At 40.9% G+C, this 27,966-nt stretch overlaps 2 protein-coding genes across 4 annotated transcripts; both read left to right on the plus strand.

Annotated features, from left to right (window-relative positions):
• The first annotated feature begins 649 nt into the window (after positions 1 to 649).
• tctn2 (tectonic family member 2) lies at positions 650 to 5,724 on the plus strand. 2 transcript variants are annotated; one of them, XM_034238376.1, is made up of 18 exons: positions 650 to 802; positions 1,504 to 1,617; positions 1,771 to 1,841; positions 2,012 to 2,213; positions 2,488 to 2,588; positions 2,702 to 2,901; positions 2,995 to 3,115; positions 3,192 to 3,345; positions 3,444 to 3,521; positions 3,605 to 3,727; positions 3,819 to 3,893; positions 3,983 to 4,081; positions 4,199 to 4,316; positions 4,397 to 4,500; positions 4,619 to 4,766; positions 4,870 to 5,013; positions 5,137 to 5,225; positions 5,382 to 5,724. In XM_034238376.1, the coding sequence occupies exons 1-18, from the start codon at positions 700 to 702 to the stop codon at positions 5,489 to 5,491; spliced, it is 2,154 nt and encodes a 717-aa protein (XP_034094267.1). In that variant the 5' UTR covers positions 650 to 699; the 3' UTR covers positions 5,492 to 5,724. The 2 variants fall into 2 exon arrangements, with proteins under 2 accessions (XP_034094267.1, XP_034094268.1); XM_034238377.1 differs by lacking the exon at positions 4,870 to 5,013.
• A 1,074-nt stretch (positions 5,725 to 6,798) lies between these two features.
• Positions 6,799 to 27,944, plus strand: atp6v0a2b (ATPase H+ transporting V0 subunit a2b). Of its 2 annotated transcripts, XM_034238334.1 has the most exons (20): positions 6,799 to 6,915; positions 8,067 to 8,145; positions 8,572 to 8,669; positions 8,840 to 8,977; positions 9,064 to 9,161; positions 13,597 to 13,723; positions 14,783 to 14,865; positions 14,991 to 15,084; positions 18,726 to 18,938; positions 19,301 to 19,451; positions 19,545 to 19,684; positions 19,772 to 19,929; positions 20,200 to 20,290; positions 20,800 to 20,918; positions 21,012 to 21,222; positions 21,556 to 21,675; positions 21,798 to 21,917; positions 23,176 to 23,293; positions 26,337 to 26,508; positions 26,599 to 27,944. In XM_034238334.1, the coding sequence occupies exons 1-20, from the start codon at positions 6,799 to 6,801 to the stop codon at positions 26,699 to 26,701; spliced, it is 2,550 nt and encodes an 849-aa protein (XP_034094225.1). In that variant the 3' UTR covers positions 26,702 to 27,944. The 2 variants fall into 2 exon arrangements, with proteins under 2 accessions (XP_034094225.1, XP_034094227.1); XM_034238336.1 differs by lacking the exon at positions 21,798 to 21,917.
• The last annotated feature ends 22 nt before the right edge of the window (positions 27,945 to 27,966 follow it).

Below are 27,966 nucleotides of genomic sequence, written 5' to 3' on the forward strand. Positions count from 1 at the left end.
GTGTGCCATTTACATTTTTCCAAAAGAAGAAAAAGTAGAATTAGCATTGATTAATTAAGACTTTTCCAGTGATACATAATAAACGTTTTTGTCAGTGGTTTTTGGATTATGTTGTGCTCAAAGGTCTGAAGATTTGTCTGAAAATAACATTTGGCTGTTGTATATTTTGTTGACTGTCTGATATAAACACAATGTATCTGCTTGTTGCACCTTGCTTGTACAATGTATGATGTCTTGATGTGATTTTGAGTTAAATTGTACCTTTATGCACACAACGAGCACACAAGTAGGCCTATGGAGGACAGAACATGACATGAGTAAATACATACAGGAATAAATACAGGAATGCAAATATACCAGAATAAATAAATGCATAAATACAGGAATACAAATATCCAAGAATAAATACATGGGGGGGAAAAAACTGAAATAAATACACGTGTAAATAAATACAGGAATAAATAAACACAAGACAAAATTAGTAAATATGGAAATAAATAAATACATGTATTCAGACTGTAGTTGCATGTATGTGCTGCTCCGGGTAAGATGGGGGCGCTGTTGTATATTCAGGTCGTTTTGTGTGTCCTGTTTCTCCAGAAGAAGAATATCTAGGATGTGATTGGTTCAACATTTGCGTTGCCATGACATCACTAACCATTTACAAATATGTCTGCTTTATAATCTGAAGTGAACCAAATGGCTAACGTGTTTGATTTATGCTTCTCCCGTTTATCTATTTCATGCCAGGCCACATATTTTATACTGTTCATTTCCTTGGCGCAACCTCAAAACATTGTTGGTAAGTTTCAATGCAAACAGCTTTACAGTAAAACAGCTACTAAAGCTAAGCTAACTAGCAAAGAGCTAACAACAAAACAACCGTGGTAACGTTGAACGTGTTGCAGTTTAATAACTAATTCAATAATTGTTATGAAACTAATACGTAAAGCAGGTACGAGATATATCGGCGTTATGCAAGGGTGGAAATATACACTAAGATATTGTACTAAAGTAAAAGTAGAAATACCAAAGTGTAGTGTTACAAGTCCTGTATTCAAAATGTTACTCAAGTGAAAGTAAAGTAATGGCATCTAAATATTCTTAAAGTACCAACAGTAAAAGTACTCATTATGCAAATTGGCACATATATATAATATATATTTTGGTTATAATTATTGATGCATTTAACTGTTTATCAAGCTGATAAAGGTTGAGCTAATTTAAAAGTTCTGAGTTAATCCAGTTATATCTGAAGTATGTTTTCAAGTGTTGATCCTACTGTTTATTATTTATCTCTATCTGCAAAGTCACCAAAGATACTACATAAAGCTTGTGGAGTAAAATTACACTATTTACATCTGAAATGTAGACGAGTAGAAGTACAAAGTAGCATAACATGGAAATACCCAAGTAAAGTACAAGAACGTCAAAATTGTAATTAAGTACAGTACTTGAGTAAATGTACTTCATTACTTAACGCCACTGCCGTTTGTTTAACAGATTTCAAGCCATCATATCTCACTGCAACTGGACCCACGGTCACTGCACTTCTGCTCGGAAACGTGTCTGACATCTCTCTGAATCTGAGGACAGTATCTCCATCTAATACGACAGGTCAGTGCGTTTTCTTGTATGGGACGTGTTTTCTAGCAAACATTTTTTGATTTGTATTTACTTGAGTGGTGTTTGAAAATAGCCAGTTTCCATTATATATAATTCTCCGGTTTAGTGGCACATAAAAGAGCTGTGATGTGTTTTCTGTTACAGGAAGCATTGGCCCTCCATCATGTGTAGCTGAAGTAACACAGTGGGTGCTCACGAGGGAGCAGGTGGGGAAGGTAAGAAGAGTACAGTTGACTTAATAAAATCAAATTATGTTTGAGTTATATGCTGTTAGATAGGGTTTATTTAAATAAAAACATCCCACAATTAATTTAATAGAGCTTATTTTATTGTCTTACACCAGTTTATTTAATGTGTCTTATGTTTGTTTCAATTCGCTCCCCAGACTGCAGTTCGGGTTCAACTAAATCTGGATAAAAGTCTGCGTCTGTGTGGTGAGAATGAATCAGATACAAACTGCTGTCCAAAGCCTCTGTGTGTCCTGGAGACCCTTCAGGTGTCTGTCTGTGTGGGTGGCACTCCTCAGGCATCGCTGCTGATCCAGGCCAGGATATTCGCCTTGTTGCTTCCTGCTAATGCTGGATCTGGTAATTAAAACTGTGCCCATCATAATGAGCCTACATGCTAAGGATGTCTCCATATTTATCCTGATATATAAATATAATTCACAGTTTCAGAGAGTCGTTTAGGTTTCAACTTAATATTCTCTCTCTGATCCTCTTTTATCCAATATTTTTTATTTATTTAATATATTTTACCGCTCCTATCCACACCATGTACATGTTGTCTTATTTTGTAGTAGAGAATGTTGCCAGTGTGAATTCGACATTTCTAATAAATATAAATCTCATATCCATTTAGAAAATAAAACAGTCATTCCAAACCAAGTGTACCAGCCACTGGGCTCTTGCCCCTGTGACCTCACTTTTGGAGCATGTGATGTGCGCTGCTGCTGTGACACGGTATTTACATCTCTCAAAACATTACTATCTTTTAACAAGAGAACAGTGCACAAAACAAATATGTTTATTTTTGTATTAATCATGAATGACTTATTTGTCTTCCACTCACACAGGACTGTTCCTCTGAAGATCTGAAGCTATTTGTGTCCCACTGCCTCCCAGGGCCCTTTGGAGGACAGGTCTCTCCTGCTTCAGATTATCAGTGCTCTGTGCAATCCTTGAAAAACTCCCCAGATTGGTTTCCATTTTTATGTGTCAATTCTCCACCTGAAAACAACCCTTACCTCGGGCTCTTTTACCAGGGATACACAATGTGAGGAATCATTCAATATATGTGTTGATTATATCAATGAAAGTATATGTTTTTGTGTCATATTTCAATTATAGTTCTTTTGCCCCTTTCTAGCACTCCTGAACCGGGCCCATCCTTCCAAAGCCCTGTTTCGCCTGCTCCAGTGCCAGTTAATGTTTACATTCAAGGAAGTCCCATTCTCACATTAAATGACCAGTACTTCACTATTCCTCAGGTTAGTGGTGTGTATATTGTTATTACATCATTTTTTTCTGAATTATTCTAATTCATTTTATATTTCTGTTTTACAGAAGTTGCTCGGGCAGTGTGTAAACAATGCGCCTGTAGCATTTCTGAAGAATTTTCAAGTGAATTGTGTAACTCTTCTACGTTCCTGTCCAACTGGTTCCCCCTTACGGACTCTACCAACAGATTTGAGGATTAAAGTAAAGAATGGGCCAGGAGGTGTGTTTTACCCGCTAAACATAATGTAGCAATGTTTTTATACTCTCTGAAGCTCTTTTTTAATAATTTCTTCCATGTTGTTTCTTCATGTGTTTCAGGTGATGTTTTAGTAGACGTAATTGACGAAGTTGCCTTTGACTTGAGTCAGTTTATTTCAAGCACTAATGCCCCTTCAGGTAATTAAATGAAAACATATTCTTACCAAAACAACAAAAATGGACAATTAAGCGTAATGTTGAAACTTGATATTCCTCTGAAGATGAGGGGCTGGTATGTGAGAACGTGACCTTGGCGCTGGATTACAAATTGTACTGGGAAGGAAATGACATCACAAGTATCACAGTGACTCAGACTGTTGGCACCATCACATTCAATAGTAGTGGTAAGTGTTAAGACTTGTCCATGATCAGCCTTAGTTGATAGATGTGTTTAATGTAATCTGGACTCATTTCTGCTTTTCTGTCCCCAAACAGTGGCGTTAACTACAAGGTATTCTGCCGTGTTTTTAAATGGAGAATTAATGGGTGAAACCAACTCAGGGAACCCAGGTGAGAACAAGATCATTTACTTTGTCCTGAGAATGGTTGTGGAAGTGAGTCTACATGTTTCAATGGGTAACCAACACTTCAAATGCCAGGTTATCAGGTGGGAAGGCCTGTTATCGCTGGAATTGTGGACACTTTGGACAACAATACGGGCTTAGTACAGAGGGTGTCAATCAGTCTTTGGAAACCAGGTAAAACCCATTCTTGTTGGTTACTGGATCACTGAATGTGTCATAATTATGATTTATGTGTAATTCAATCAAAATAAGGTGGATAAAGGAAACCTCATGTTTGAATCTACCTTGCAGTGAGTGATGGGCTCTGTGTCTCTGCTGAGATGAAACCAATTCTGTTTGGAGAGAATTCCACATCAGGATGTCTACTCCCTGTCAGCAGACACAATCTGACTCAGTGTGATCTCCTGAGGTAAATCAGCATGAGTTCATGTTTAATCTATATCAATGTGTATTTCTACTGAATTACATTTGAATGTATTTTTCCCATAGAGAGACTGTAACCTCTCTCCAGAATAATCTGATGACAGCCACACATGTTGCAAAGAGTGGAAACCCCGATCCTTTCACTACGACAGACTGGGTGAACATAAGCTGTGAGTAGATTGTGCAAAGAAACGATTCATGCAACCTTTTCGCTATACTTTTATTAAAGCAAAATTAACTGTTTGATTTACAGTATTTTTTTTTAACTAAATGTTTTATACATTCCAGTCTTGACACAAAACTCTAGCACAACTATGGAAGACAGCACAAATTCATGCTATGGGGTTCCATCCCACCAGCATATCCATGTTTGGAGTCTCATCACAGGCATGGTAGGAGGCGTACCTCAGAGGGATATCTGCGCTCTGCAAGTCAGGTGTGTATCTGGTGTATATTCATTGAAACATACACTTTAAATTGTATTCTCATTGCAAATTCTAAATCATTGTGAATCATGGAGGGTCTTTTGGTCATCTTAGCTACAGCATGTCCCCCTGGACACTGGATTGTGGAGGGGGGGATGTTTCTCCATGTGTGGACCCCACGGAGACTCAGTTGTTCCCCATCACCTCCTCAGTCTCCTTTACTGACATTCTTGTCAACACAGGACCACCGAAAACCAGGCAAGACTGCCCTGAGGTAATGAGGGTCGTAACTTGAGACAAAGTTACGACCCTCTGTATACTGTGTATAAGCCGCCTCACTGATTCAAACCCAGACTGTAATGTTTTCTATTTTTTCCCCAGATTTCAGATAAACTTCACTGAGTATGACTGTAACCGGAATGATGTGTGTTGGCCTGAGCTCGCCTTCCCCATCACCAAGTATTACACAGGTGAGAATGTATTGAATTCTAGATAATCTATCCTGTGTTTTTATTTTGTACCGTAGTTGATATTTCAGGAAATTGGAACATTGATGCGAGAAACACTGCCTAAGTCCTGACCCTGACAGTACCATTGCTGACTTACTTTACCTTTATCGTCCCCAGGTGAGCCGTATTCCCAGTCTCTGGCAAAGGGCCTTATTTTGGTTTTCTTCTTTATCACTGCTTCGATACTCGGGACTCCATGGAGACAAATCAGACAAGCATGGAAATAGTGCCGCCCTCTAAGACTCTTAAGAAATGCTGAGAACATGTAGAGGAAGAAACAAAGATCTTTGAACATTATACATAGTTTATAATGATATTGTTTTACATGTTTTAGATATGTTTGTGGGAATGTAAATAATTGTTTTGGTGCACTCATTTGTAATACAAATATTTTTGTACTGCTTGTTCCTTTTAATATTATTTTGTTGACAGTATCTTATATAAAGTTTTTGAAAAGTGGGCTACCCTTTTGTGCACTCCTCTGTTACAATTACATTTGTACATTTCTCTTATCTAGTGGGTCAGGAATCAGTTCTGTCATTGTTTATTCACGATTTATATGTTACCTCAAGAGGTTATCATTCACAATCATTCATCATCATTCACATTGCTATGTCGGTAGTAGAAGATTGTGTTCAATGTTACGAAGTCAAAATCTTACTTAAGTAAAAGTACAAAAGTATTAGCATCAAAATATACTTAAAGTACCAAAAGTAAAAGTATTCATTCTGTAGATTTTCCCATTTCAGAATAATATATCATTTGTTTTTATTATAATTATTGATGCAAGAATGCGTTTCTCAAAGCTGGTAAAGGTGCAGCTAGTTTGAATGACTTTGTATACTGCAGGGTAGCTTGTGAATTTACTCCAGGTGTAACTAAAGTCTGATTTAAATATTGATAAAATGTCTGAATTGTAGTGTGGTTGAAGCACAAAGAAGCGAAACGTTGACCTACTCAAGTAGAGTATAGGGCCTTCGAATTGTACTTAAGTAAATTACTTGAGTCAATGTTTGCCTTCAGCAGGGCTGGCTCAAACGCTGAGGGCGCAGTGCGCAGACTCCAGGGGGCGGTGCTGATTGGTCAAAGGTACGTTCACTGCTGTGGAAGTTCATATTCAACAGTGTCGAGAAAAGTGACGTGGAGTACTATAAAGATAAGAAGCGGACGTCTGCTGAAAACTTCAGAAACGATGAGAGGAGTCGTGATTAGAAGTGTGGATGAGCTAAGCCATTGGTGGTAATACCGGGCGCCTCATCATTTCTGCTTCCACTTCGGCGGAACAAGTTTTGTATCCGGGTATTAACAACACAGTAATAGCCGGCTAGCCCATTAGCTAACAGGAACAGCATCGGCTGTAGCTCTCTAAAGTCAGCGTCATGCAATTCATATACTGTATCATCACCAGAATATGATCACCACGAAGAAGGACATCACTCATCGCCCTTGACGTGCTTGTATTGCCGGAAACTGCAGTTGTTAGCTTGTATTAGCTCCTCGGTTTAGCAGGTAAACAACCAAGCAGACTGTCAAAATGTGCTCCCTGCTCCGGGGGGAAGAGATGTGTCTGGCCCAGCTGTTCCTGCAGTCCGGGTCCGCATACGACTGCATCAGTGAACTTGGAGAACTTGGGCTTGTGGAGTTTAGAGACGTAAGTACCGAAAAGACCCGTTATAATCTTCTGAAACAAAGTCATGACTCACTTTAAAAGTTCTTCCTGACTTGACAAATGTCTTACCTGTTTGTTGGTCGAAGCGACTATGGCGGGTTTTACCAAAGCAGACTTTGCCACTGAATGCATGCAAGTCATAGATAGCCTATAGATCATCAGAGGTGGAAGAAGTACTCAGATATTGTACTTAAGTACAAGTAGAAGTACCACAGTGTAGGAAATACTCTGTTAACAGTTAATTGACCAAGATGTATCTCTGTAATACTAGACGTGTAGTCCTGCTAAGTTCTGATGGTCTCTGATGTCTAACTATCAATCACAGAACATCTATTAAATATATATTTAGCATATGTTAAAATGAAATATATAATGCACACAACTTTGCATGTGTTAATGTCAGTAGTGGAAGAAGAACTCAGATATTGTACTTGAGTAAAAGTAGAAGTACCAGTGTAGTCATACTCTGTTACAAGTAAAAGTCCTGCATTCAAAATGTTACTCAGGTAGAAGTACACAAGTGTTCGCATCCAAATATACTTAAAGTACCAAAAGTAAAAGTACTCATTATGCAGATTGGCCAATTCTTCTGAAAAATATATGTTTTGATAATAATTATTGATGAAATAATGTGTTTATCAAAGCTGGTAAAGGTGCAGCTGGTTTTAATGACTGTGTATATACTGCAGGTTTGACTGTGAATGTACTCTAGGTGTAACTAAAGTCTGATTTAAGTGTTGATTATATTTCACAACATGAAGTAACTAAATGTATCAAATACATGTAGTGGAGTAAAAGTACACTATTAACTTTTGAATTGTAGTGGGGTAGAAGTACAAAGTAGAAACACATTGAAATACTTAAGTAAAGTTAACGTCCCTCCAAATTGTACTTAAGTACAGTACTTATTGCAGTTAGTTACTTTACATGGCCTGTTGTAAACGTTGCCACTGAATGCATGCAAGTCATAGATACCATGTAGATCAGAGGTGTTTTAAAGTGCTGCTGTAAAAAGGACCGTACAGGTGGTAACTGTATGTTCATTTTATGTTGGTTTGTACTGAAAAAATGTGTTTGACTTTAATTGAATCAATGATGACTTTTGACTGTATATGTCTCCTACACCTTTTCAGCTCAATCCCAGTGTTACCACATTCCAGCGGAAACACGTCAATGAGATAAAGAAATGTGAAGAGATGGAGAGGATCCTTGGTAAGGATACATTGATCTTTACAGTTTTCCAGTAAGGCAAAGTCTATTCATTAAGTTGTAGTTTTGGGCATGAAATCAAAGGATTTTGCCCCAGAAAGGTTTCCGATAAAGCTGTTCTGAGATGGCAAAAGTGAAGCAGGAGTACAAGAAGCCACAGAAGACGGTTTCACTGAATTCAATTGAGAGCCAATGACCCTCCAGTCATGAGAAATGTCAGCTGGTTGTAGATTAAGTTGAATGAAATGCTGTCCTTGATTAACGAATCCCTTTATTATTAGATTAGGAGAAGAGAGTACCTCTCTGTTGGACTTGGCTTCAAATGCATTGTTATCAAAAGGATGTTCATGGTGTTTGGAAGCGCTGAAACAAAACATAATGAAACAAATGTTGTGTGTCTTACAAAGTTGGCTATCTATTTTTTAACAGGGTACCTTCTGAGGGAAGTCAAGAAAGCCGACATTTCACTCCCAGAAAGAGACGTGAACCCAGTAGCTCCTTTACCCAAGCACATCATGTCTATAATGGTCAGTTTCATGTTTACGTATCAATTATGTAAATAATAATAATTTAACATAGTTGAGTAATTTAATTATTATTACGTTGTTCTGCTAACGTCTGTGTACATTTCCAAAAATGTAGCATCATTATTATTCCCTGTAATGACCATGTTCACTTGGTGTGTGTGTGTTCACAGGAGCAGCTGCAGAGATTGGAAGTGGAGTTGGGTGAAGTCACCAGGAATAAGGACAAGCTTCAGAGGAACCTTCTGGAGCTGACAGAGTACACACACATGCTGCGAATCACACGCACTTTTGTGCAGAGATCAGTGGAGGTTAGTGTGTCATTCTGTAACGTGCCTCATACATCTAAATTGTGATTTAGACTTTTTTTCTTAAACCCTTTTTTCTTTACCTTTAGCGAGAACCCCTACAAGCTCAGTATGAGGAGTTTCCCTTCCTTGAGAAAGACACAATGCTGGAATACAGCAGCATGCAAAGACTTGGAGCCAAATTGGGGTGAGGAACGATCTCTGCAGCCCAAAAACCCCCGTTATAGGTGTTGGTGAAGAAGTGCACATGTTACCCTCATCCCTGTAAATCTCTGAGCTTTGGAGTTTAAATGTTTAGGCAAGTGTTAGAAAAAATATCACTCGACACCAGGTTGAGAATCAATGATCAGGTAACTAATTTATTCTTGCAAGAAGGAGCAGAGTTAAATCACATACAAAGGATATGGTTTAACTCATGGGGTATGTTGCTCAAAGGAACAGCAAAAAACATCAGGCTTATAATATAGTCCAAAACACAGGAGATAACAACAAAGTCTTTGTTGCGAACTGGCTCAAAAGGCCACAACAAAAAGGAGACACAACATGTCAACGGGTAGGTAAAGGTGTTTATTTGCACAACACTGGTCAATTCAACACATTGGTTATACTCATCAGAGCCGGGTGCCTGCAGGAAAAACAGCGCGAGAGCAGACAGGAGCAGAGAGGCTTTAAAATAGCTGCAGAGCACCAGACCCAGGTGCCCTGAGTTAATGCAATCACTGCAATCAATGCAGCCAAGACAGGACAGCCACACTCTCTCCACTGATGAACCCACAGGGGCATCACAGCCCCCCCCTTAAGACGGAGGCCCCAAAGGGATCCCCGAAACAACACGAAATATCCAGAGCCAGAGAAACTCCCTACCCCACCGGGGCACGAGAGAGAGCATCCGCCACAACGTTGTCCTTCATGTACTGGACCTCAGCCTCCAGCACCCTACGCTTATCTGCAGGACAATGGTAAAATCGCTGCTTAATTGGAGGACTGTCCCCCACGTCGTTATCATGCTCCACGAGAGTTGTGCGCGATGGCGTATCGCCGAACAGTACCACAAACTTCCCGATTAAAGCCGCCAATTCATCTCTCTGTGCTGCCGGTAAGTGACTCAACAAGCGATCCAATTGGCATAACGACTCCGAATTCCTCAGCCTACCAGACATAACAGGTTCATCTGGTGCCTTAACATCACACTCCTCAGCCAACCCTCGATCTGAAAGCACAGAATCAACCATCATTATGGGGCCCACACCCAACTTTTTAACCATGAAGCTATCCCCAAAGGTATCACGAACATAGTACGGTTTCAGGAGGTTGACGTGACACAGTTGAGACAACTTCCTCCGATTTGGAGTAGCAATCAAGTAATTTTGATCTGACACTTTACTCTCAACAGTGTACGGGCCGGCAAACTTGGCTTTGAATGGATCAACCACACCTGATCCCCTGGGCTGAATTCACGATACTTGGCTTTACGGTCATAGAGTCTCTTCATATTAGCCTGAGCACCAGCTAAATTTTTCCTTGCCATTTCCACCGCTACATACAGGCGATGACGAAAGCCCTGTATATAGTCCACTACATTTTTAGGTGGCTCACCCTCAACCAAACCATCCTGGAGAACAGATAACACCCCACGCACCTTATGCCCAAAGACCAAATCATTAGGGCTGAACCCTGTACTTTCCTGAACGACTTCCCTGGACGCCAACATGAGCCATGGAAGTCCCTCCTCCCAGTCCTTCCCCATTTCCATACAATAAGCACGCAGCATGGACTTCAATGTTTGATGAAACCGCTCTAGCGCCCCCTGGCTTTGGGCATGGTAAGCCGACGCACGGTTATGCCTGACCCCCAGCTGCTGTAGAATCTGTTTGAACATATGGGAAGTAAAGTTGGTACCCTGGTCGCTTTGAATCACACGTGGGATCCCAAATGTGGAGATGAACTGGGTTAAAGCCCTAACTACTGGCTTCACTGAAATGGAGCGCAAGGGAAACGCTGCAGGATACCTTGTAGTCTGGCACATTATAGTAAGCATGTACGCACAACCGGACTTAGATGGAGGCAACGGCCCCACACAATCTATGATCAAATGCTCAAAAGGTTGACCAAGGGCTGGAATGGGACTGAGGGGTGCAGGCTTCACCACCTGACTTGGTTTACCAGTGAACTGACATATGTGGCATGCTTTAATATAACTTGCAACATCGCGCTTTAACCGAGGCCAGAAAAAATAGCGTAGGACACGGTCATAGGTTTTTTTTATCCCCAAATGTCCCCCACTATCATGCGCAGTTTGCAATATCACATCACGAAAGCTACTCGGCACCACCACCTGAAAAATTGCCTCCCCCACAGCATCACCAACACAGGGCACCCACTTACGCACCAGCAAGTCCCCCTGAACAAAGTAACCCTGGGCTATGTCTCTGACCTTCTCTGCCGGCAACACTTCAGTCCACAGAGCAGAAAGAGATGAATCGTCCCTCTGACTCCTGACCCAGTCCTCCTTTGACACCGACGAAGGGAGATCAGGCAGTGAGACCACATGTACCACATTACTTTTGCTACACTCCGAAACATGTGGGTCAGCAGACATTTTACGGCTCTGTGCCCGTGTCACCGCACAAACTGGAAACACACTTGGAAACTGCAAACCACTCTCATCTGGCTCCCCAGATGCCACCGGCCTGGAAACCACCACAGGCGGTGGCACACCAGCCCACACAGCACTACCAGCGAGATCGTTGCCCAAAATCATATGTATCCCATCAAGTGGCAACGCGGGACGCACACCGATAGACACAACTCCCCGCACCAGTTCGCAATCCAGCACTATTGTATGCCGTGGCACAGGGATCAAGCCCATCTCCATGCCCCTCATCAGCACAAAATCCCCCGTTTCTGTCTCTGACGAAAAAGGCAACACTGACTCAACAATGAATGAGTATCTAGCCGCTGTATCACGCAACACCTTAATCGGCACATATTTGTCACTACCGACTACTGATACTACCGCTTCAGTGATGAACGGCTCAAAACCAGAACCCGCATCCAGGTCGGCACAAACCGGCTTCTTATCAGGCATCATGCCCGAGCCTACACCCAACGGTTTTTTATCCACCACGGCAGAACAACACATGAGGTGGCGCTAATATCAGCCGCGGGTGTCGGAAAGTCGGGTCATCTGCGATGGGTCATCTGTGACGTCTTCTGGAAAGAGTCACGTACTTCCTTCACACTTCATAGAAATGAGATGTTTAGGAGACAGCAAGTCTGTCTTCTCATAAATATCAACAACCTGAAATGCCCTGCCTCCTCCTATCACAAGAAGAGGTCATACACAGTTCAGAGCCACACATGATATCAGTGCATTAAAACAACCCAAAGAGTGGAGAAAACAGTATTTCTCCAACATATCCCTCCTGTTTATACTACTGAATAACATAGAACTTGGAAAAATACAAATGATTATAAAAGATAAAAAATTCATATACAAAAGTACCCAAACGGCTGAGGTAGGTAGATTGTATAGGCACATGTTTTAATGTAATCCGAATGGATGCCATGGCCTAATTCTTTCTCTGTACATCGTCAGTTTCTATCACTCAGACCCGTTACTGTCAATAAAGTCCATGCAAATGTGCTGAAACGGATACTGGCTCCGGTATTTTACCTCTCTTTGGTTTGAACTGTCCCTGAGGGTTATACTGTGCACACACAGAACATGCTAAACACATTTTATTTTAGAGTAGTTTGTAAAGCCATAGGCTGTGAATATCTTCTGTATTACTTCCACCATCCCCACTGTTGAGCCGTGCACGGTCCAACCCACGGCTCAATATAGCTGCATACCGAAATAAGCTTTTTGGTCATACAAATTTGCCTTCTGTACTTTCCCACAACCCCTCTTTATTCTGTGTACACAACTTCTTCTTCCAGTATATCTTTTCTTTGTCAGGTGCATTCGCTTGCATGTCTTTTAGGATGTCATGAATCATGATCAATGTGTTCCATATTTTCAGAAATATATTGGTCATTGTCCTGTCACTGTCTTTGCGCTGCTTTCTTAGCCTCTTCATCTGCCTTTCGGTTCCCTGTGGACATTGGGTCCGTCCCTGTAGTGTGTGCTGCACACTTACAGATAGCCACTCTCTTAGGGAGTTGTACTGCATCCAAAAGTGATGGGATCAAATCTTTATGTGTAATAGGTTTGTTTGTGGATGTTACCATCCCCCTATTTTTCCATTGTTGTGCAAACACATGTATACATGAATAAGCATAGTTGCTGTCTGTATAAATGTTAACTGTCTTCCCTTTTCCCAGTTTGCATGTCTCTGTTAGTGCGATTAGTTCTGCTGCCTGTGCTGATAAGTGAGACGGCAATGCTGCGCCCTTGAGCAGTTTCGTCTGTGTCATTAATAGTTTAACCTGCAAAAGTAAAAACAATATTATCTTATTTCATATAAAATGTTTTCTCTTTGTTGATTTATTTTGTATTTGTCCAGTATATCAAATGTTTAAGATGTTTTGTTTATACTTTATGTTATTGTGTCATCAAATAATTCTTGATGTTTTCAGCAAAAGGTTGGTTTGTGAATGTTTTGCTCGTTCTCTCGCAGGTTCATTTCGGGGCTTATTCAGAGGACAAAGATCCAGGCGTTTGAGCGAATGCTTTGGAGAGTGTGTAAAGGCTACACCATCCTCAGCTACGCAGAGGTCGAGGAGTATCTGGAAGACCCTGACACAGTAGGTTCCTCAAAGCTAACATTGGCTTTGATTTGGGCTAAAGTTGAATGACTTTTGTTATGTCTTCTCCCTATTGCAGTGTCAGATGAACATATCAGCAAGGGAGGCTGAAGAAATATGTGCATGACATGCATATGTTCTCTGTTCCTCAGAGGCAGGGAGCTTAATTTGAATCAAGATAACAAACATATTTAATGTACACACATTGGGCCTCATCTAAGAAACAGATGGGATCTTAACTTCTATGTCTGCAAACGAAAAGGACTTTTGGGGGACATCAATTCTGTTCTTCATTATATTTTTTTAGTCAAGAGCAACATTATTGTGCATTTTAAAACAATTCTTAAGCTGATGCACATAAATCTTTTGTGCCATCATTTACTTTTGTACAATATATTACATTAAAAAATATTCCAATGCAGTTTGTATTGTTAACATTTCAATCATTTTGATATGACAGCAATTTAGCATGATAAAAAAAATATTTTGTAATTCCAGATGTAAAAATAAAAATCCTGCCATTCTGGCCAAAAGCAATTTGTTAAAAACTGTAATAGGACACAATTGAAGATAACGTTGCATAAATCTGCTGTTCAGAGTGAGTGCTGTGATCTTGTCTGTTCACAAAGAGAGACAGCTTAATCCACTTATCCATTTCCTCTGCTTGACTAGAAGGCAGTCATGCAGGGCTGCAACTGATCACTGTTGGAATGTCAGGACATTTACAAGCAATATAAGCATGAGTTACTGGTGAGCAAAGAGGATTTCTGACATTAAGATTTAAAAAAAATGCCAGTTGTTTTCCAAAAAATCAAGTAGTGCTGTGCTTTTCTGCTGCATTTTCAAAAAATTAAAAATGATCCTTCAATACAAATGACTCCTAATTCCTATGTTTTGGAAATGAACAGCTTGATGTTACAAACCAACATTAATACATAATTTAGGTCATTTTGTAAAATCACTTACTCTGGGCCCATTTCTTTTATTGTATTATTAATGGATGAAGCGACGGGGCCTTTTCATTGATTTATAACACTTCCTTTCATTCTCTATCTGCAGGGGGAGCCTTCCAAACGTGTGGTGTTCCTCATCTCTTACTGGGGAGACCAGATCGGACAGAAAGTGAAGAAGATCTGTGATTGGTAACTATTCCACAATACTTTGTTTTGTTGTTGCTCTTTTATTGACAGAAAATGACTGCTATCTGTTTTTAGTTGTAGTAGTTGTAGTGATGAGTTGTTAATAACTTACTTTTCTCCCTCCACAGCTACCACTGTCACTTGTATCCGTATCCCAGTAGCAATGAGGAGAGAAATGATGTTGTGGAAGGACTAAGAACTCGCATTCAGGACCTGCACACAGTATGTCTATTGTTATTTTATATTTATTATCTAATTATGCAGACGTTTAAACAGTGACTGGAAAAACTGGCAGTTTGTCAGTCATTCGCTAAAGGCTTGACATCTGACTGTTCAAATATACGCTTGATCATTTTCAACAATGAGCTCTCAAGAGGTGCTTTCCCACCAAGTACTTTGCCGTACTTTGGCGTGCACTACGCTCTGCATCAGCCAAACGACTCGCTGCGCCCTCGCTGCGAGGGGGACCCAAGTTCCCATCGGCGAAAACACGTGGGTTTGCTGTCCTGGCTCCAAGATGGTGGAATGAGCTCCCCATTGACATCAGGACGGCAGATAGCTTGCACATCTTCCGGCACAAACTGAAAACTCATCTCTTTCGACTCCACTTCGAGCGATAGAACTATTAACAAAGCACTTTTATACTAATAAAGGACTGGCTTATCTAAAGCCAGTTGAGTAGCACTTGAAATGTTTTTGCTCTATGAAGCCTGATGTACTTATATGATTCTGTTTTCTTCAAGTTGTATTTTGTTGGTCGAACGCACTTATTGTAAGTCGCTTTGGATAAAAGCGTCAGCTAAATGCAATGTAATGTAATGAGAACTTAGTTCATCAGAACTCTTTAGTTCTCATGAACTCAGAATAAGACCCCGTTTACACGAGGATGATACGGGCATAGGCGGCGCATGAGGCTCAGGTTTGGGAAGGCTAAATAACTTTTTTTTTCATCTTACGCTGCCCGCCTCCGGCGTCTATAGAAAAGAGATCAACTCAGTGAAAGCACCGCCTGCTGACCGATCAGAGCTCAGTGTGCGGAGTTTAAATCTATCAAGTCATATTACAGGAAAAAGGAAATGCACGCCGACGTGTCGCACTTATCATTCATATCACACTGACATCACATCATCAATCAGATCATCGATCTCACAATATTTCCTTATCTGAGTCAGCTTCTCGAGCCGTATCTGGCCGTGCAACACTTAGTTACATTGTCACATACTGTATGCAGACGTATTATTTTAAGCAACACATTAAGTTGACGAAACACTCAACTCAAATGTAATAAAGTCAGATCCCCTCGTGTTTTAGATGGGGCAGTATCATAAAACTGTTGTACGCTTTCAAACACTCTGTAGTTTATTTTTTAACGAGTTGTTCTGTATTCTCCTTGCAGGTGCAGCTATGTGGCTTGTATCCTGGATTATATGTTTAAGTCATCATGGATGTTTAAAGTTCATATTTGTCTAATATTAGTTTACTTTTCATTAATGAAGTATGACGCTGCGCTGTCAGTACACTTGTCCCTGTTTGTGATTGGTCAAATGTAGCTAATCCCGCCCCTTTCACGTGAACGCGTTCTCAGCTGGAGAGAGAAACCTTGGCTTGATTTACCGAGTTGATAACCAGCGCCGTAGGACCGCTTAGCGAGATCTCGTTTGTTAGGATTAGTTAAGATAACTCAAACGTATCCAGGGTCTGTTGAACTGGCTTCGTAGTACAGGGCACAGGTGGCTGCATAGCAGCGCTAATGTCAAAGACACACATTAGACATTATATTTTTATTTTACCAGGATGCAGTTACACAAATATTTGGGAAGGCTTAGCCTTCCCTAGCCTACAGCACCCGCCGCCCCTGGATACGGGTTGTATCCGCATAGTTTCTCTTGCGCATAGCCCTTTCGTTTACATGAGGCTGTAACAAACGTTTACGTTTGGAAGGTTATTGGGATCTTTTTTTTAAAAATCCTCTGGAGCAGAGAGAGGAGCTGTGGATTATTGATTAATGCATCAGTGTTTCTTAGGGTCAAAAACACTAAACTCACAACTTAAAATGAAAGCGTTTAGTTTATTTAATAAAAGACCACATGTTCAATGTGAAAAGTGACAGTAGATATAGATTAGTTGCAATTTGGTGCTATATATATATATATATATATATATATATATATATATATATATATATATATATATATAATATTTTTAAATAATTTTTCGTTTTTTTTAAACACCTTGAATTTCAGGGGGGGCGCGGGGCTCTGTTGGCGGGGCTCCGTCGGCGGGGCTCTGTTGACGGGGGGGTCGCTGCGCCCCTCCAAGACAATGGTAAGGGAAACACTGCTCCGTTTATTATTCTTATATTATTATATAGAGTCATTATGAATTTGTTTTAAAGCTCAATAAATAACAAAGAAGACCTCTGACCGGCACTTTTCTAATTTTGTCCGGAAGATTTAAACTTTAACGGACATGTTGACCGGCGGAATTTTTTTTTAACGGAAACTCTGCCACATGGTCCCCTCGTCCCTTGGAAGAGGCGGAGAGGTGGGTGTTTTTCATCTGCTGGTGGACTACCGGAGAGATTTACAGCAGGAGCACACGCCGTCCACCGTGGAGAATAAACAGAAGGGCAACCATGGTAACCATGCTCCGGGGTCTTCTTCGCTGCTTTTGGTGTTTTTTGTGGCGGCACCAACGCCACTTACAAGCCCGGCATATGTACTACAGCGTTTCTAGCGTTTCCAGCGGTCTCGTGTGAACGGACACGTTAAATGAATCTAATGCTTGTGAACGGAAGACTTTTTTGAAAACGCATACGGTGCGTAAACGCAAACGTTCCTGTGTAAATTGGGTCTAAGTTCCTGAGGGAGGATTAGGCAAATGAAGCCGCTGACGTCACTTCTTCTTCTGCTTTGGGTTTACTGGCAGGCCGCAAACAACTTCACGGCGTATACTGCCACTGGAATTCCCCGGATGGAAGTCCCCGGAGTTGGGGGGCCTTCCGAGTAAATCACCAGAACACCGACATCTCCTCATCACTCCACCGCTCCCATGTTTTATTTGTGTTGCCATAAGTTAGTCTCTCTCCGTTGGTGCGCTGGGCTAATGCTAATGCTAATAATGCTAATGCGAGCAAATAAAATGGCGGCTTCACAAAGCTTTTTGGGAGTTTTACGGGGCGTGATTTGCAATCCGCCCAGCCAATCAGAAGTGGGAACCTTTTTCTCCCATGAAAGTACCTGCTCTCTAGCAGGGACTGAAAAGGGGGTGGAAAGGTTCTCATGAACTAAGTTCTAGTTCCGGATTTTTTTTGGTGTGAACAAAATTTTTCTGAACTATACTGGGAAAAGTACTCCGGTGTGAAAGCGCCTAATGAGTTATTTTTCCCAGTTTCAAGAAACATCCAACACGAGCTTGCACATTGCCGTGTTTTTACTGAATCTTAAAATGGCTGATTTATTTTCTAAAATATGAACCCAATACAATTATTTGAGCCAGACTTGGCAGCTATGGGTTCTGTTGAGTGAATAATGTGGTAGCTTTAACCCACTATGACGAAAAAATAGAATTGCACTCACCCCCTGTAGCACATGATCAACATGAGACCTCGGCTGGAAAGGTTTTTTTCTTTCATGCATGTTTTTTTTCATCCACTCCCCTTTCTTTCTCTGCTCTTTGTCTTAATCTTAATAATTCACACATAAAAACACTCACAAAAGCTTTGTGTTTAAAATATAAGTGCATCTTTTTCTTTGTTCATGTTCGTTTAAAAAAGGGTCAAGGTTTGTAAATGTTGAAAGTCTTGAATATCTTTTAGATTCTGAACACCACTAAGCATCCTGTTTACCTCTCACCGTGTGCAGGTACTCCACAGGACGGAGGACTACCTGAAGCAGGTTTTGATGAAGGCCTCAGAATCCGTCTACACCTGGGTCATCCAGGTCAAGAAGATGAAGGCCATCTACTATATTCTGAACCTGTGTAGTTTGGACGTTACTAACAAGTGTCTGATCGCTGAGGTGTGGTGTCCTGTCGATGACATTCCCACACTGCAGAGGGCCCTGGAAGAAGGATCGGTGAGGAAACTCCAAACAGCACTGCTCTATTTCTGACTTTGCCTCCACCACAGGCTTTCTGTTTATTTAACCAGGACATTTGCTCCATGAAATGTTGTATTGTTATCATTAGATTACTGAATGAGACATTGCTTTTATTTATCCCTGTTTAGTTAAAAGACAGGATTTTAGGAGGGCTCTGAAAAGCCACTATTCATTCAGTTTGCAGGCTGTAGAGGACAGAGTGTGTATTTGGATTAGAGATAAATAAAGCTGAGGGTTTCCTTTTTATCTGCATGTATTGTTTTTCTTTTGCTAAATGCTTCAAGACATGGTATATTACCTTAATGGCAAAATGCTAACATTATGGTGTGATATTTCAGAGAAAAAGCGGATCGACGGTTCCTTCCTTTGTCAATCGCATCCCCACCAACGACGCTCCCCCCACACTGATAAGGACCAACAAATTTACCTCTGGCTTCCAGAACATTGTGGACGCCTATGGAGTGGGCAATTACAGAGAAGTTAACCCCGGTGAGTGGGATGCTTTGTTTCTCTTATGTGACGGCAACATGATTGTGATTGTAGACATCAGAAAAATTAATTTTTCCTCCTTCTAAATTGTAGCTCCTTTCACAATCATCACTTTCCCATTCCTGTTTGCGGTGATGTTTGGGGATCTGGGCCATGGAGCGATCATGGCTCTGTTTGCTCTCTGGATGGTGCTGTACGAGAACAACCGCAAACTTAAAAACACCAGAAATGAGGTGAGCGAGTACTCCAAAGCTATTTTTGACCTGATACTCATTTGTGTGACATATAGCATGTTCAAAGTGTAACTGATGTGTGTGCAGATCTGGAACACATTCTTTGAGGGGCGTTATATCATCCTGATGATGGGCCTGTTCTCCATCTACACTGGCCTGATTTACAACGACTGCTTCTCCAAGTCCCTTAACATCTTTGGTTCTGGATGGAGTGTGAAGGCCATGTTCACAGAGGGGGTGTGGAAGTGAGTTTGTTTGTAGCCTTTATTTATCCAGGTAAAGAATCCCATTGAGATCAACGATCTCTTTTACAAGGGAGACCTGCCGCCTAGAAGGAATTCTTTCTTCATTGTAACAGTAAAAGCAGCTAAGCAGGCAAAGAAAGTATTTACTGTGAAGAAGTGTTATAAAGAACCTACTATAGTTGTTTTAAGAAATAAAACCGAGAAGTCTTATGGATTACTTTCACATTGACCTTCATTTGATACAAGGCTGTTTTGTGTGTGTTCCCACAGGATTGCTGATATCCGTGGGAATCGTTTTCTCACTCTAGATCCAAATGTTACGGGAGTTTTCACTGGACCGTATCCTCTGGGAATTGACCCGGTGAGTATTGAAGGACTAGTCATCATGAATGACATGATTTATCCTATAAAACCTCATTTACAAGATGGGCCTGATTGCTACTCATCATTGTGATGTTGTTATAGAGCAAATGTCCTACTTAGAATCGCAATAAACACATCTCCAGGATTATGTGCACTTAAAGTTTCACATGCACTCATACACAAGTACATTATTCTGTCTCTACAGCTGCACCCTTTTCTACTGACAATAATTCCCTAAAATCAGGATTTGAGCAAATGCTAATTATTTATTAATTAACAATCTGTAAGAACAATAATGACAAAGGAACAACCATTAATGTGGAATTGCCATGTCTGGTGCTGGTACAGTAAATAAGATCAGTATTAGTAAACACTTATTTATTGGCTTGATAATTGGTCAAATATTTCACACCCTTGTGTGGAAACAATGAATTGTGTTAAATCCCTGGACTCAAAATCACATTTTATAGAATATAAAAATACAATCTGTCATCTTTCTGTGCACAGATCTGGAACTTGGCATCCAACCGGCTTACATTTCTGAACTCGTATAAGATGAAGATGTCAGTAATATTGGGCATCATACACATGAGCTTTGGGGTCATCCTCAGCACATATAATCACTTGTAAGTAACTTTTTTTTTTTACATTGAATGCACTTATGTTTGTTTGATTATATCGTTTTTAACAGCCTGTCTTATTTTTGTCATCAAAAACAGGCACTTTAAGAAGAAGTACAACCTCTACTTGGTATTTCTCCCTGAGCTCCTCTTCCTGCTGTGTCTTTTTGGCTACCTGGCGTTCATGATAATCTACAAGTGGCTGGTGTTCACTGCTAAGGACTCCCGACTCGCTCCAAGCATCCTCATCCACTTCATAAACATGTTCCTCATGCAGGGGGACGGAATGCAGCCCCTCTACCCAGGACAGGTGAGAAACTAATATAAAGCACCATTTCTGCAACAGTGTAAATCATGTCCTTGCTCTGAGTAAAGTGATAAAGTCTAATGTTCTTTAAAACACACATTAAATGTCACTGAGAGCTTGCTCTGTATTTATTTAGAATTAACAATATGTAGTTATCTATCAAATGTATTTTGATTAAAGCTATGGTTTTTTCACAATGTTATTTGAATATGCTTTCAGTAAAAACTATACACTGTAAATGAATGAATCTGAATTAAATGTGTTTTAAAATAATATAAAAAAATATGGAGATGTCACCGAGACGGATCATAACAATTTGTTGTTTGCTTCTTCTAGACTGGCCTGCAGGTGTTTCTGGTGGTCATTGCTGTTCTCTCCGTGCCTGTCTTACTCCTGGGGAAACCTGTCTACCTTTACTGGCTTCACAACGGCAGCAACCGCATAGGGATGTACAGGGTGAGAGTTCGAAGTGCATGTCTGTGTGTGATCGTTTGCATACTGTGTGAACTACTATTCCAAATATTTGATCGCTGAATGTGAAATCTAAAGGTTTGAGTAACTTCTCTGCGTGTTCTCAGGGATATGAGCGTGTACGGCGTAACAGTGAAGAGGAGCTCTACCTGATGAGGGCTCATGACATGGAGGAGGGCAGCGGCCACAGTGATCTCTCCACCAGTGGAGAGCGCCCGACAGAGGAGGTCAGCTTAGGCTGCAGCCACACGAGGACAAAAACGGCCGTTTGCGTTACTGTTTAGTGTCATATAGACCATTCGGCCACACGAGGACCGCATACGGCACTAAACGACTGAGGAAACGATAACGGGTCCCAAGGTGGATAGAACGGCATACGCAACGCTCTGGGGGGTCCAACGGCTCCGTGTGTTCGCCCTATACGATCATTTTCTGATAATGATTGCGCAATAGCCCCGCCTCTCCCCACCTCTGCTGCTCACCTCCGCGTACCCCGCGCCATTGCTGATGTGTTTCGCCACCAACAACAACAACAATGGCGGATCGCAGAGTTGCTATCGTGCTCCGGACGCTACTGACCATGCTACAGTTCTTTGTGCAACATCTACAGCAGACTTACACATCCGGGGGGGGATCTTACTCGCTGCTTTTGTGGATATGTACTGCAGCTTCAGCGATCATTTTCTGATAATGATGAGGCAATAGCCCCGCCTCTCCCCACCTCTGCTGCTCACCCCCGCGTCAAAGTAAACTGCACACTGAATTCAGATTATTTATCTTTCTCTCGATATGGACATAAACGCGAGTGAAGTCTAATCTGACAGGACGGAGACACCTCTCAAACTACCTAAACTAGTTATAAATATGTTTATTTTTACTGTCGGCCGGGTCACTCATTAATGGATCAGCTGCTGCATGAGACAGACACTGGCGCTGTCCGAAGAGAGGGAGGAAAAAGAGAGGCTCCGTGTATTTTTATTATTATATTATATAGAGTCGTTATTCATTAGTTTTAAAGCTCAATAAATAACAAAGAAGACCTTTGACCGGCACTTTTATAATTTTGTCGGAAGGTTTCAACTTTAATACACGTTGACGGGCGAAAAACTCTGCCCGGTTCCCTCGGCCCCCACCGCGGAGAATAAACAGAAGGGCAACCATGACAACCATGCTTCTTCGCTGCTTTTGTGGAGGAAGTTACAGCGCCACGTACAGGCTCCTGCATATGTACTGCAGCTTCTCCAGCGGTTGGAGCTAAACGGAGCGGTCTCGTGTGGGCAGACACTATCCGGATAACTATTGCGTGTGGACGGAAGCTTGTTTGCGATTGCGTTAATCCTATGCGTTTAGCCATTTTCGTCCTCGTATGGTCGGGGTCTTAATCACACAACTAGATAGTTACCTGTTCATCTTAAACGTACTAATGAGCAACCATTGATTTTTGTCACTAATTCCTTCATTGACTTTGTTTTGTTTTTGTCATAGTTTGACTTTGGAGATGAGTTCCTTCATCAGGCCATTCACACTATAGAGTATTGCCTGGGTTGCGTCTCCAACACAGCCTCCTACCTCAGGCTCTGGGCTCTGAGCCTGGCACATGCCCGTAAGTATGATAGTTTACAGCAGGGGTTCCCAATCCCCGGTCCGCGGACCGGGGGTTGTGTTTAATGTTCGCACCTATACCAGTCATATTATTTCATCCAGTAGCCTAGTTAATCTTTCACAAGATAACCGTTGAAAATGGCTTTTATGATGTTCCGAGGGATTCGGGATTTTATTAGCTTTTCTTTTTAATGACTGATTTTAAATGCCATTTTCTTAATGTCTTTCATTTTTTTGTAAAGCACTTTGAATTGCCTTGTGTTGAAAAGTGCTATATAAATAAACTTGCCTTGCCTTTGTTTAAGCACCGGATTGGCAAAACAGGAGAGTAAACCAGTCTGCCTTGATCTATGAATTCATGTCCGAGACTCTCACGGTATCTGCTGCCCGCAGCTGTTTATAGAAGGAAAACCTCCTTCACTTCATGAAATGGCTGCAGGCAGCATCAGGAGGCAGCGGGACGTATAACTCCGCCTCTGAGAAGTGCAGCACCAGCGCGCCGAGAGCTGTGCCTTTTTACGCACCGCCTTCGCTGTGTTTACCTTCATCAGAACAGCGAGTGACTGCAGGCTGCTACGTGTTAACCACACACACCTCTACACACATTGAACTGCCCGATTACTCCCCATTTTATTAGTTTTATGAAGGAGATGTCCAGTCACCAAGGCACATGATGTGTGTGTGCTCTGCTCAGCTCAGCTCTGTGTTTTTATGTCTGTCCGACACCGGCATTTGTTTTCAAATGACCATGAACAGTAATTTACACACATCTGGCAAACTCCATAGGTAGCCTATATGCGGGTGTTCCCAAAATAAATTAGTTTAATCTTAATCTCGATGTAGTGCTAAATGCTGTCGGACGTGCACTGGAACGAACGTCACTATCATAATATCTTCTGAAAACAAATGCCAGTGACACACACACACACACACACACACACACACACACACACACACACACACACACACACACACACACACACACACACACACACCTCCTTCATAATGCGCCTTCTCCTCGTTTTCCCATCACTGGATTATCCGTAAATCATACAAACAAAACCAAAACGTTGATTTATCTGTTTTCCCGTTTTGGTTTAAAAACTGAATAACGGCGTTTTTCCGAAAAACCAAAAAACGACACCGGTTCTTTTTTAAACATTGTTAATATGTTTTGGATGCATATTGTTCTAGTATTTGTTCAGGCTGTTACATACAATTAGCCTCTGTTGCTACCTGCTGGTGAGTAAATATTAAAATCAGTTAAAATTGACAACCGGTCCGCGATTGTTTTTTAATGTATCTGCCAGTCCTTGGCACAATAAAGGTTGGGAACCCCTGGTTTACAGTACACTCAGTTAGTCCAGGGGTTCTCAACCCCCGGTCCGCGGACCGGTACCGGGCCGCGGAGGTGTTACTGCCGGGCCGCGAAATAGCTGTGAGTTTATCGTAATATTTGCAGAATTATAAATATATAAATATTTTATCATAATATTTTTTTCAAAAAGTGTTTAATGTTCGCACCTATACCAGTCATATTATTTCATCCAGTAGCCTAGTTAATCTTTCACCAGATAACCGTTGAAAATGGCTTTTATGATGTTCCGAGGGATTCGGGATTTTATTAGCTTTTCTTTTTAATGACTGATTTAAATGCCATTTTCTTAATGTCTTTCGTTTTTTTGTAAAGCACTTTGAATTGCCTTGTGTTGAAAAGTGCTATATAAATAAACTTGCCTTGCCTTTGTTTAAGCACCGGATTGGCAAAACAGGAGAGTAAACCAGTCTGCCTTGATCTATGAATTCATGTCCGGGACTCTCACGGTATCTGCTGCCTGCCCGCAGCTGTTTTATAGAAGGAAAACCTCCTTCACTTCATGAAATGGCTGCAGGCAGTATCAGGAGGCAGCGGGATGTGTAACTCCGCCTCTGAGAAGTAAAGCACCAGCGCGCCGAGAGCTGTGCCTTTTTACGCACCGCTTTCGCTGTGTTTACCTTCATCAGAACAGCGAGTGACTGCAGGCTGCTACGTGTTAACCACACACACCTCTACACACATCTCTACACACATCAAACTGCCCGATTACTCCCCCTTTTATTAGTTTTATGAAGGAGATGTCCAGTCACCAAGGCACATGATGTGTGTGTGCTCTGCTCAGCTCTGTGTTTGTGTCTGTTCGAAACCGGCATTTGTTTTCAAATGACCATGAACAGTAATTTACACACATCTGGCTAACTCCATAGGTAGCATATATGCGGGTGTTCCCAAAATAAATTAGTTAATCTTAATCTCGATGTAGTGCTAAATGCTGTCGGACGTGCACCGCAACGAACGTCACTATCATAATATCTTCTGAAAACAAATGCCAGTGTCACACACACACACACACACACACACACACACACACACCTCCTTCATAATGCGCCTTCTCCTCGTTTTCCCATCACTGGATTATCCGTAAATCATACAAACAAAACCAAAACGTTGATTTATCTGTTTTCCCTTTTTGGTTTAAAAACTGAATAACGTCGGTTTTTTGGTTTTTCCGAAAAACCAAAAAACGACATTGGTTATTTTTTAAACGTTGTTAATATGTTTTGGATGCATATTGTTTAATGTATTTGCCGGTCCTTGGCACAATAAAGGTTGGGAACCCCTGAGTTAGTCGATCCCTTTTTCAAACCTGTGAAAATACACACCAAACACGGGGAGTGTACACAATTAAATATAACCCAAGAGTATCATTATTTGTCTAGGTTTTGCGAGATGATAACCACATTGTGTTTGTTCCCTTTTTAACTGAGGAATATGACCCCATTCTGACTACCAATTATAATTAACCTGTGATAAAAGGGAACAAATCTGATTAAATGATCTGCAGAACTTGAAAATTACGTTTTTGGCATCATTATGGACATAAGTAGAAGTCTACATCGGAGTAAACAAATGCAGAACCACACAGACCTGAGATCAGCCTGAATGTGCTTTGTATCACTTTGCTGTAACTTTGATTGTGCACGTTCTCTTTTCTTTGCTTTCACAGAGCTATCAGAGGTGCTGTGGGCCATGGTAATGCGAGTTGGACTACGAATGGACACAACTCTCGGGGTTTTATTCCTGGTGCCTGTGTTTTGCCTGTTTGCCGTTCTTACTGTCTCCATCCTCCTGGTAATGGAGGGTCTGTCTGCATTCCTTCATGCTCTCCGGTTGCACTGGTAAGATAACAATAACCACTTATGTCAATAAAAGGGCCTTGAATTATCTCTGTGTTTTATATTCACAGTGGGTGCTTGTTTCTTCCTCAGGGTGGAGTTCCAAAATAAATTCTACAGCGGGACTGGAGTCAAGCTTTGCCCCTTTTCCTTCTCTCTCCTGCCATCCAGCTTTGAACATGACGGCTTACTGTGAAGGGAATCTGGTAATAGTTAGGTGGTTAAAGGAGCCAAAAAAAGCTGCTTTTAAAGATATGTTCTAAAGAAGTCATGAGAGGATTTTGAATGTTCTTGTCATCTTTGAAACAATAATTGCAAGTGTATGTAAGACGGGGTGTTTTGTACCACCAGCATCAGTTTGCTTCACTTGAGGTTGAAATGTGAGGCTTAGATTGAAACGTAACTTGTATACGTAAAACTAATTTTCTACTGAGGCATCCTGGTTACAGTTGATGACATTTGTACATTGAAAAATATGAAAAAGATTGAGTGATTTTAGTATGAGATAACTTAACAGGAATGAACACATGGGGTTTGCTATATAGACAGGATAAACATTTAAAAAATAACATAAATTTTACCTTTTTAAGAAAATAATATTATCCTCCATTTCTCCTCTGTTCCTAGGTTAATCAATTTTGGAATATTGTTTGTATGAATACTTTTCAGTTTTGGCAGTTTTTGTTGCACTGATTGCCTTACATAATTACAACCCAGCCACAGCATACTGTATAATTCTTCAGTTTCTCTTGTGTTCTTACTGTATGTTACCAAAACGCTGCGAAGGATCTGAGAAGGTGTGTGATGCTGAGATGTATATACTTTATAGAAATATTTTTTAATTTATTATTTTTTTAAATGATGTGTTTAAAAACATTAAATTCATGTTAATGGGGATTTGAGTCGGCCACATACTGTACAGATTAACATTCAGAGCAGTTTTTGACCCAGCTCTTACTTTGAAAGACCCTATTGCCATCCAAATCAATTGCCCGGCTGTATTAAATCTTTCTTGGATAACGTTGATTTATGTACTAATATTAGGCACGAGAAGTTTTTTGCTAATTTGCAAAAGTTGTAATGCAAAGCTAGTTTGCAAAAAATTGTATTAATGAAAATTCACTGGCAAAACACTTTACATACAACATATTTCTGAAAGTCATAACCATGTGTGTGAACTTTCAACAGTGGATCAATATAGTTTATAATCTTGGCACAAGTGGCGGTCGCTTTTTTTATTGTGGCAAGTGAGGTTTGTTTACCACCTGTTTGCCTGTAGGATTGTTTTAGGGGTTGGTTGAAGGGGTAACATGTCTTCTAATTCAGTCCTAATCTTGCCATTTTGTTTTATATTCAGAATCAAAATTCATTGACAAACACTCCATGTTCATGTTCTTTGAGAAAATCATCATGTCAATAAATTGTGTTTTTTAAAGTTGTTCTATCCATCAAAGACCATAA

The sequence above is a fragment of the Gymnodraco acuticeps genome, unplaced genomic scaffold, assembly GCF_902827175.1.
Source record: "Gymnodraco acuticeps unplaced genomic scaffold, fGymAcu1.1, whole genome shotgun sequence".
Taxonomy (NCBI): domain Eukaryota; kingdom Metazoa; phylum Chordata; class Actinopteri; order Perciformes; family Bathydraconidae; genus Gymnodraco; species Gymnodraco acuticeps.

Bases quoted from the DNA above. Each gene is read 5' to 3' on its own strand.
- tctn2 (XM_034238376.1), top strand. From the start codon at position 700: ATGGCTAACGTGTTTGATTTATGCTTCTCCCGTTTATCTATTTCATGC. The intron at 1,842-2,011 runs GTAAGAAGAGTA...TTCGCTCCCCAG, and splicing joins CGAGGGAGCAGGTGGGGAAG to ACTGCAGTTCGGGTTCAACT. The intron at 4,501-4,618 runs GTGAGTAGATTG...TATACATTCCAG, and splicing joins AGACTGGGTGAACATAAGCT to TCTTGACACAAAACTCTAGC.
- atp6v0a2b (XM_034238334.1), top strand. From the start codon at position 6,799: ATGTGCTCCCTGCTCCGGGGGGAAGAGATGTGTCTGGCCCAGCTGTTC. The intron at 21,676-21,797 runs GTGAGAGTTCGA...GCGTGTTCTCAG, and splicing joins ACCGCATAGGGATGTACAGG to GGATATGAGCGTGTACGGCG. The intron at 26,509-26,598 runs GTAAGATAACAA...TTTCTTCCTCAG, and splicing joins CATGCTCTCCGGTTGCACTG to GGTGGAGTTCCAAAATAAAT.